Genomic DNA, 10,657 nt, shown 5'->3' with positions numbered 1-10,657 from the left:
ACAATTAGATTATCCTGCCATGAAGGCTTCTCGTGAACTCATGTATCTGGCAAACATGCCTTTCCTGGCTCAAACCTGCTGCAACTCCCCTTCCCGGGACTCCAGCACCACCGGCCTCACAATCCTGGCGCACAGCCACACATTCATAACTGCTCTGGTCAACACATCCAAAACCAGAGATTAAACCAACGTCAATCTCTCGAGTTCTAAATTCAATCGGTTTGTTTATAATCACGTCCTAGGCATTGCTTGCTCCCAACTCCTCCACCCTTAGGTCGTAACCTTCGAGCCATACCGATCTCACTCTCGGCCCATCATCATCTTCGAGTTATACTGTCTCACTCTTGGACCACAATCCTCAAGATCTCGATATCAGGGGAACTACTCATCTCCTCAGGGGAACATTATCCCCTCTACCACTCTCGGAGCCCCAGCCCCTCGAGCTATCGATATTCAGGAGAATCACCATCCCCTCAGGAGTAACAATCCTTAACGATTATAAATATCTTCCGACCAAAAGTACCTCCTGTGGTCCGAGTATAACATTACAATGTTACACCTACCCACTCAACTTCTCATATCAACCTGGATTACCCACCAAACAGAGAAATATCTGATCCAACTACATATGAACACCTATCTGCCCCTCTAGGCTCGATACCTCTCGAGAAGAATTTTGTACCGGTCATCTACAACTGTTCCATCCTCCTAACAAAAGATGGATAGTCCTCAACATCCGCAGCCCTCGGCTGCACCCCGCCACATGCGGTACAACTGGAGCCTGCACAAAATTGACTAACTCACATAATCAATCAAAGCATGCAATCCCAACATCAACAACAGAAACCTAGTGAACCCAAACCTAGAACCGTAAGGGCTCTGATACCAAACTGAAACGACCTGACCCGTTTTTTTTTTAATTAATAAATAATAAATAATAATAATAAATACACTACAGCTAGTGGTCCCATACCCACTAGCCACCTAACCTCAAACACAACCAACAGCGGAAATAACAGATACCAATATCCAATAAATAATCCAATAAATAATAACCAATAACCAACATTAATTCCAAATCATAAACTAATGATCCAAACAGCATAAACCATAGAACCAACAATCCTAAACAACATTCTAGGACTCACTCTAGAAAACTAACAGAAGCCAGACAACCAAGCGAACCACTAGAACATCCTCCTCTTATTGTCTTGATTCCACGATCACACTTTGCTTTTACCTGCACCACAAACACAAATTGCAATGCATGAGTATTATATAAACACTCAGTAAGGCAATCTTCCCATCTACTGAGCTATACACACAAGCAATAGAGATACTCTAACCATCAAACAACAGTTAACAAACAAACCAGGCTTTGCATCGACCGACACAACGCTTGCATCGACCGACACCATCATGGACCAGCATCGACCGACACAAGGTATGCATCGATCGACACAAGGTTCACTTCATCGACAAATGCTTCCACTTGCATCGATCGACGCATGCTCGACATCACGCGGAAACCCTAATCGCATCAACCGATGCCTCCACATGGCACTGTCCTCGCACTAGCATCGACCGACGCACATAGTGCATCGACCGATGCATATGTCGAGCATCATTTTTCCCCGAAGTTTCTCACCGGATCTTTGTTCCTGCAACCACAAGAATCGATCTCAAGCCACAAGAAAGCTTCCTAACACCTCAAGCCACAAGAATCGATCCCCTTTTCTCTTTGCCCAAAACGCAGCGTTTAACTTAAGTCAAAACGCAGGAAATTGACCTGCATCGACCGATGCTCCTCCAGCATCGATCGATGCACATCCCAAACTGAGATTCCGGTTCGCGGATGTTACAACACCACAAACAACAATTGAGATGTGTAAGTATTATCACAAATACTTAGTGAGGCAATCCTTCCATCTACTAGGCTATACACACAAGCAACTGAGTTTCCAATGTTTAACAAACAACAAACCAGACATAAAACGCAACAGACAAGTTTGTGTCGACCGACACCAGAGTGGTGTCGATCGACACTAACCCATACATGGTGTTGACCGACACCCACTTGGTGTCGATGTCGATCGACACCGACCCCGCAGACACGTTCTGCTTGAAACCAAGCATCGAATCTCCGTTTCCAATCATCTCCAATCTGTTCCAAACTCACCCAAAAGCTTCAGGAACCTATAAGAACCATAATCCAACCACCACAAGCAAGAACAACACCACAAAACACAACAAATCAAGCTAAGAAAGGTTTCTCAGACTTAGATAAGTCATGGTCATGCACTCACTTCTTTTGCAGGAAGTTTCTGACCCAAACTAACAAATCCAACACCTTAGAAAGGCTTCCTTTCATTCCTAGCACCATATCTGCACTCCACACGCACAGATCTCACCAAAAACAGCTTAGAATCTCCAAAATCCCTCAAGCACACTCTCTCTTTTCTCTTTTCTCTTAGAACGGCCAAGACAACACCCTTTTCACGACCTAGGTCGAGTTTTCACTTATATACATCAGGTAGGTACTTCAATTGAACCAAACCAAACCAAAACTGACAATTTAAAACAACTTATCGATTCAAAAATCATTGGTGTTGAACAGTACCCTCTTGTCGATCGACACCCACATCAAAAACTACAATTTTAGTTGGCTGTTGTTATAAAAATAAAGATAATTATAAAGCAAAATTAGACGAAACAAAAAAGGTTTAAATAATGCACATTTTCCCAACAAGTAAATGAGAGTTTGTGTGACATTTTAAAGTAAGAGAACAAATTTAAGAAAACCATAAGTTTTTTTTTTCCTTTCTAAACAATTGCCGTATAGATGAAGATCCATCTGAGATGAGTACAGTCAAATTAACGTGAACCATATATGTGGAAAACTAGATGGAAAGATTGAAAGCAAAAACTTTATGAACCAACGTTGTTGTATGAAAACCAAAACAAAACAAAAGCTTATAAACGGAAAATATTAACTTAAACCAATCAGTAAACCAAAAAATTAGATGAAGAGAAATATAAACATACCATAACCAATTTTACGCTTTGATTTCAGTTACAAGGAGTCAAATATGATCAGGAAGGCGATTACGTGAGACCATTGATCCACATAAGAGCCTCGGGTGTTGAATTAGGTAGTAATTATGTTAAACCTGTAGTAGACTTAGACACAGCCAGGGAACTTCTCACACAAACAATATTCGGGACACGTGAAGCACAGATCATGATCGGTGTTGCACCGGATGAGATTGTGGTGGATAGCTCCGAATATATTATATATATATATATATATATATATATATATATATTTAAATTATGTTATATGTTTTTATTGTTTTACTTTGGATATCAAAGTCTAATAGCAGTTTTATTTATAATAATAAACTGTTAAATGAAAACATAATTAAGAAAAAACTTCTGAAAACTGAGTGCAATATAATAAAATCTAAAATCTGACAAAACAAAAAAAAAATCCTAACAAAATCCGATAAACAAGCAAATTAAACAAAAGGAAAATAATAAAATTTCTAAATAACAATCTTCTCCTGGATTGTCTCCGGTTTAGTTTCGCCGGAAAGCTCCTCAAGTGATATCCCCTTAGGCTCCGGGATTGTAAGATACGTGATAAGCAAGCCAGCAAGATTGATACCACCCATGATGTATAACGTCCTACTCATCCCCAAAGCTTTAACCAAAGCAGCAAACCCGAATGAACCAACCATCGCACCGGCTTTACCTGATGCGGCTGAGATACCGTGACAAGTCGACCTAAGCCTAGCCGGAAAGATCTCAGCAGGGACAATGAACGTAGTTGCATTAGGTCCAAAATTGGAGAAAAAAAAGGTGAATGAGTAGAAAACTACGAAACCAATCCTGTTAGCTGGTAAGGTCCAATGGTGGTACGGTATAGCTAAAACGAACATGAACACGGTCATCATCGCGAAACCAATGATCTGAATCCAGTACCGTCCAATTCTGTCGATAAGAGCAACAGTGAAAAAGTAACCAGGAACGGTGCTGCAACAAGCGATTATGGTTTGAGCCCTAGCGATCATGTAGAGTTCTTGGAGTGCGTTCATGACTTTTGCCGGAGGTAACCATCCAATGGTTGTAAAGATATCCTTCTGGAACAAGTTTTGGCTGTAGAAAGCAATGTCGAGGAGGAACCATGTGGAGGCTGTTCCGAATAGGTGGAGTCCGTGACGGCAAAGGAACTCCTTCGAGAACAAGCCAAACTCGTCTGAGGAAACCCTAGCTTGGTCATGCTTTGCGGAAGAGGCTTCGATGTCCACGTTGAGAACCTTGGTCATATCGGAAGCAGCTTTATCAGCGTTCTTGGCAACTAGAGCGGTGTAACGAGCGGTTTCAGGCATCTTCATCCGCCAGTAGTAAGTCAAGAGAGCTGGTAAGGCGCCGACCATCAGGATGATCCTCCACACGTAATCCGCCTGTGGGACGGTGGAGGCTGCACCGTCCAATACATAGGCCCGAGATGGATACTTCCTCTCGAAAAGAGCCGAGACAAGTAACGAAACCCCTCCTGCGGCAAGGATCCCAACTCCTTGCATAGAGAAAACACCTGCTACGAAAGCTCCACGAGTACGTTTGTTGGCATACTCGGACATGATCGTAGCCGAGAGTGGATAGTCACCACCGATGCCAAACCCAAGCCAGAAGCGGAAGAAGCAGAGAGTTACCATGACGGTTTTGGGGTCATTTCCAAGAGAAAGACCAGAACAAATGGAGCATATGGTCATGATCAAGAGTGTCAAACCATAGACTCTCTTACGTCCGAGCTTGTCACCAAGACACCCGAAGAAAATCTGTCCGAGAAACGTTCCGGCGAAGGCCACACCGCTCACGGCCGCAGAGATGCTGTCAGGGAGGGTTCCGGGAGAGGATGAGCCAGGAACCTGATAGTAGATCCGGCCAAGGAGCTTCGTGATGAGAGATATCACGAAGAGATCGTATGAGTCTGTGAAGAAACCCATACCGGAGACTACCACCGCCTTGACGTGATACCATTGAGTCTTTGCAGCGTCAAGAGCTTTCAAAATGCTTCCATGTTCTTCGTTAGCCATGGCGATATTTTGTTCTGCTCTTTTAACTCTGAAAATAAAATAAAAGTGACAAGAACTGTTACAGCATATATTTAGAGAAAGTTGTTGTAGCAAAATTCTAGTTTATAAGGATTTCGAATTTAGTAGTAATATCTTTCTGCCTATATTTAAGGAAATCAAAACAATCAACAAACTATTCCAAAAAATTAGAGATTCGAGTCTTGTATTGAAAAAATGCGATAAAAAATATTTAACACAGAAAGATCATGTCATGGTTCTTTCATGCAACATTCATGATTCATTGAACAAATTAGTTGCCGTAAAGAAACATCTGACTATAGTTTTTTTTTTTTTTTTTTTGTTAAACAACATCTGACTATAGTTGCAAACAAATATATGTATCGAAATTATAACTACATATAATGGACGTACGAAGGTGATTACCAGAAAGGGAGATCTCGAAACACTCGTTTGTTTTTGGCTGACGACTGTTGCAGATTAATTGTTAGGGTTTATTCTTTATAGCTTTATATATATTATAGACAAGAAGATGAGAACACAAATGGCATATTCTTTTAGAAAAAGAATATAATTACCGCAAGAGTGGAAAATTAAGCGAGCATAATGCCATAATTTTATATAAAAAAAGACAATTTAATCATTTTTGTTGCGATTCATTCTAACAAAGTTGATTCTAACAAACAATAAATATTCCCAGTAAAAGATTACTGAGAATATTCCCAGTAAAAGATTTACAAATATAAGTTTTTAGAGTTTTTACACATTAAAGAAAACTTAATATTTAGTTATATATACATCATTTTGTATTAAATAATTTCCAGTAATTTAAAACCAATGGTAATTTAGTAAATTCAAAATTTTCAATGAATATTTCTTGTAATTTACAATTTCATGTTATTAATCATTTCGTTTCACTTTAAGTGATGTTTTAGCAAATAAAAATGTGTTTTATTTTAAATAATGTTTTCAACTTTCTTCTATGCAACAAGTTACACGTATTTAATTTTTTTGACCAATCATATTTTACGTTATGTTTTAATCACTAAAATTACTTTCAATTAATGGTTTTTTTATATTATTAAGGTAAATTAAATAAAAATTTATGTTGTTAATTTGTGCATAGAAACCATGACCATCCCTTAAAATGAAACAGAGGAGATATTATTTCACGGAATGGTGGTTTTTTACTTCGTTGATGCATGATGCCTTAATGGGCTGCAAATCGCAAGTTTTTTTTGCCTGTTAACGCCTTAAGAAGATAGTCTCGTTTATCTTTTGTGTAAGCCCTTTTTGTTGTGTTTTCCTTTTTTGGGGTCTGTTGACTCCCTCACTCCCTCTTTTGGAAATGTTGTAATGTTTTTAATTTTCAACTTGGTTTAATCTTCTAATTTCAAAAGGAGCAAAAAAATGTGAGGCCGAAAAATAAAATATGAAATGAGGCCCGAGAAAATATATATATTAAGCCTTGCATTTAGAGGAGGAAGCTCCAATCCAGGACGAAAATTGTTGAAAAGATTTCAATGAATTAAACCATAGATATGCAGGATACACCATTTCTTGTAAACATCATAACTCAAGGTCACCCAACAAATTAAACGAGACAAAAACAAACATGGCACTCCAAATAATGAAATCAAAAATAGAAAAAATACAATAAGTTTCATTGTCACAAATCAGTGACTATTTTTCGTCCGGGCTAACCTCAGTCTCACCAGAGAGTTCTTCGAGGGACTTGCCCTTTGGCTCTGGGACAAGGAATGTGAAGAGCATACCAACAAAATTAATAACACCAAGCATGATCAATGAGTTCTTGACTCCAATACCCGGTGGGTAACCTGCGTCCGTCTTCTTTGGATCCTGTGATTGAGCCGCATAGAGGAACCCGAAGGCTCCAACAATGGCTCCAGCCTTACCTGTCGCGGCTGATATTCCATGGCATGTGGACCTTAGTCTAGCTGGGAAGATCTCAGCAGGAACAATGAAAGTGGTTGCATTTGGTCCAAAGTTAGCGAAGAAAAAGGTGAGGGAGTACATAATCACGAATCCGATACGGTTGTCTGGCTTGATCCAGTGGTTGTAAGGGAAGGCAATGGCAAACATAAACACCGTCATGAAGAAGAATCCCATAAGTTGGATTGCAAACCTTCCCATGATATCAATAAATGCGACAGTGAACCAGTACCCTGGAACAGTACTGCAAAGCGCGATGAGAGTCTGAGCCCTACCAATCTTGAAAACCTCGTGGATGGCGTTCATGGTGTCTGCCTTTGGGATCCATCCGATAGCCGAAAAGATATCCTTTTGGAACAAGTTTTGGCTGTAGAAGGCAATGTCAAGCAAGAACCAAGTAGAAGTACATCCGAGAAGGGGGAGACCATGGCGGCTAAGGAATTCCTTGGAGAACAAGCCATAGTTAAGTCTTGGGTCTTTAACGACATCCTCCGCCCTCTCTTCCATCTCAAGCTCCACTTGTAAAACCTTGGACATGTCTTGTGTGGCCTGTTTGATGTTCTTGGCAACCAAGGCAGTATACCGAGCAGTTTCAGGCATCTTCATACGCCAGTAGAAGGTCAAGGCTGCGGGTATAGCACCAAACATGACGATAATTCTCCAAATGTAATCAGCCTCAGGAGGCGTGGAGAGAAATCTGTCTTCCTTGTAGGTTGGTGATGGGAACTGCTTGTCAAAAATGGAAGATACTGCAAGTGCAACAAAACCTCCGGCCAGGATACCGATACCTTGCATGGCAAACACGGCTGCGATGAATGCCCCACGAGTCTTCTTGTTGGCATATTCAGACATGATTGTTGCAGAAAGAGGGTAATCACCTCCGATACCGAATCCAAGCCAAAACCTATACATAACCATTTAAAAAATTTAAACCTCACGTTGCAGTCAATAAATTTATTGATTCACCAAGTGTGTGTGTAGTGTATATATATGATACTATAATTGGATTGTACCTGAAGAAGCAAAGAGTGGTCATGACACCCTTGGCTTGGTTTCCGAAGGAGAGACCGGAAGCGATAGAACACACAATCATCATGATCAAAGTGAGTCCGTAAACTTTCTTTCGTCCAAGTTTGTCACCGAGCCATCCGAAGAATAGTTGACCAGCAAGGGTTCCACAGAGGGCCACACCGTTGACTGCCGCCGCAACATGAGGGGGTAGTGAGCCAGGTTTCTCTGATGCCGGATTGAAGTAGTACAGACGACCAAGGAGCTTTGTCACCAAGGACACGCAAAAGAGATCGTAGGCATCAGTAAAGAAACCCATACCGGCGATAACAATCGCCGTGAAATGGTAAAGTTGCGTCTTCGCAACATCGAGTGCCTTCAGCACTACGAGTTGTTGTTCAGCCATTGCCTTGAGCTCTGTGATAAAAAAAGAAAAATAATCCAATATTTCATGTCATCAATGGTCCCAATAAAGTATCCTTCATTATTACTTTTGAAATATTATGGTACTTTCTTTTCCTGTTATTTCTAAGAACAGTGGATTTGACCTTTGGTGTAGCCAAAATTTTGTAAAAGAACAAAAGCTACAAAAACTCTCTTGTAGTTTATATTATATCCTAAGAAGAAAAATTAATAAAACCAACATGATAAGTTATTAAAAATAAATCAACGAAGGCAAGTATTATTCACCTTAACCAGCTTTGAAGGAGATTAAGAACTTCTAGGGAGAAAGAGAGAAGATATGTAGGTGACAAGAAATGAACAATTATGTTGGCAATTTATAGAGAAGAAGACTGCGAAGCACATTGAAATAGATAAAAATAATAGAGTATTCTAAAAAGAGAAAGATATGTGAGCAAACGTGATCGCCTGCTTCTCTTCTTGACTATTTTACTATTTTGTAAGTCATTTGGGTTTTTATGTCAATAATTGATTGGTTATAAGCGGCAAAATAAACGCTGTTGTCTTATAGTATAAATTGGACGTACATGATTAACCATATGCAGATTATTATAAGTTTTACAATTTGAACTAGATGGTTAACGTGCTATACAGGGGAAAATATTTACGTAAGTTTTACTGTAATTTGTTAACGATAAAATAACAGTAGAAGTTTTATTTGATTTACTCTATATATTTTATAATCTTTTATATTTAATTTACTTAGTTTCATATTCTGGTTTCAATTTGTCTTGGTACATGATACAATATTTAAATCCGTAAATTATATAAATTTGGTAAATCTAAAAAGAAAACAAAACCCATTAGGCTTGGGCATTTGGGTTCCTTTCGGATTTTTGGATTTTTGGATTTAGAGGTAGAAGACCTGTTTGGATACTTCTAGCCTTCGGGTTCGTGTCAGATTTGGATCGGATATTGGATTACCCAAAGTTCTCAAAACTCAAAATTTGATTATCCAAATTTGTCAAAATTATTCAAAAATACCCAACTAAAAATTTAGAGTATTTTTTATCCAAATTTACTAAAAAATAGTTTACTCAAAATATCTAAAATAGCCAAAAATATGAATATTTTGGACACTTACATTATTAAAATTATAAATATTACTAATATATTATTATTATTATATAATAATATTGTGGGTATATTTGGGTATCCATTCAGATTCGGTTCAGATCGGATTCGGGTTTGGGTTTTCGGATTTAGAGATTTGAAACTCGTTCGGATATTTTAAAACTTTAGATATGGGTTTGGATCGGCTTTTTCGGATCCAGATATTTTGCCCAAAACTAAAACCCATATTGAAGCGGTTATGATTAGAAATCTCGATTTAACTTTTTGATTTTTTTAGTTGTATATACAATATTAAATAAAATATAAAATTTGTGATTTCTTAGATTTTAATAAGATATCATTATGTCAATGTGCAGTATGAAAAAATATTTAGTAACTTAGATATAATATTTTATTTAAAAGTATAAAAAATGTTGTATCTTAGTTTTAAATTATATATGTTATTATTAAACGATTTAGGGATGAAAATATTTAATTTTAGTTTTATAAATAAAATTAAGTTTAATAATTGTTCTAAATAGTTTGTTATTGTTTCTTTAAATTTCTGAAACAATAAATAAAATCTGTTAAATAATTTTATTAAATTAATTTCGAAGCTATTATTTTATAAACCAATATAAGTTTTTCTTTTATTAATTATTAAATTAATTAAAATGCAATGACATTTTTGTAATATATCACATGATAGTAGGATTAAATTTCTAACCAATATTACTTAAATAAGTATATAGAGATATGCGCAACTTTCAAATTAGAACCTATCCATTTGTAATATGAAATTTCTAATTCTAGTATTTTTATGATTTCGGATTCTTGGCAATGGGAACATTGTATTTATGAGTTGACGAAGATGCATTGCACCTAGTTAAGGAAAAAAAAATGTATGACTTGGTATAATATTATTTTCCCCCTAATTTATGGTAGCTCAAGTGGTTGAAGACATCATAATTCAAGTTTTTTTCCATGGTGATATTAACCATGGGGGAGTACTACCGAAGATGCCTTAGCACCAGAATACCTAGTTTTGCCAATGTTTGTGTAGTTGGGTCATAGGACTTAAAGAT

General features: G+C 37.8%; 1 protein-coding gene and 1 pseudogene across 2 annotated transcripts; both read right to left on the bottom strand.

The window, feature by feature from the left end:
• Positions 1-3,366: 3,366 nt before the first annotated feature.
• On the bottom strand, positions 3,367-5,585 carry LOC104760617 (putative inorganic phosphate transporter 1-6 pseudogene; annotated as a pseudogene). Its single transcript, XR_015588504.1, has 2 exons — positions 5,523-5,585; positions 3,367-5,127 (listed from the first exon to the last, which is right to left on the bottom strand). The product of XR_015588504.1 is annotated as a putative inorganic phosphate transporter 1-6 pseudogene (transcript).
• Positions 5,586-6,602: 1,017 nt separating this feature from the next.
• On the bottom strand, positions 6,603-8,945 carry LOC104760618 (putative inorganic phosphate transporter 1-3). Its single transcript, XM_010483569.2, has 3 exons — positions 8,748-8,945; positions 8,063-8,474; positions 6,603-7,953 (listed from the first exon to the last, which is right to left on the bottom strand). The coding sequence occupies exons 2-3, from the start codon at positions 8,461-8,463 to the stop codon at positions 6,780-6,782; spliced, it is 1,575 nt and encodes a 524-aa protein (XP_010481871.1). The 5' UTR covers positions 8,464-8,474; positions 8,748-8,945; the 3' UTR covers positions 6,603-6,779.
• Positions 8,946-10,657: the final 1,712 nt, after the last annotated feature.

Source organism: Camelina sativa, chromosome 18 (assembly GCF_030686135.1).
Source record: "Camelina sativa cultivar CO46 ecotype springtype chromosome 18, ASM3068613v1".
NCBI lineage: Eukaryota > Viridiplantae > Streptophyta > Magnoliopsida > Brassicales > Brassicaceae > Camelina > Camelina sativa.
Note: the sequence above shows the minus strand (reverse complement) of the source record. Positions and strands in the feature narration are given on the sequence as shown.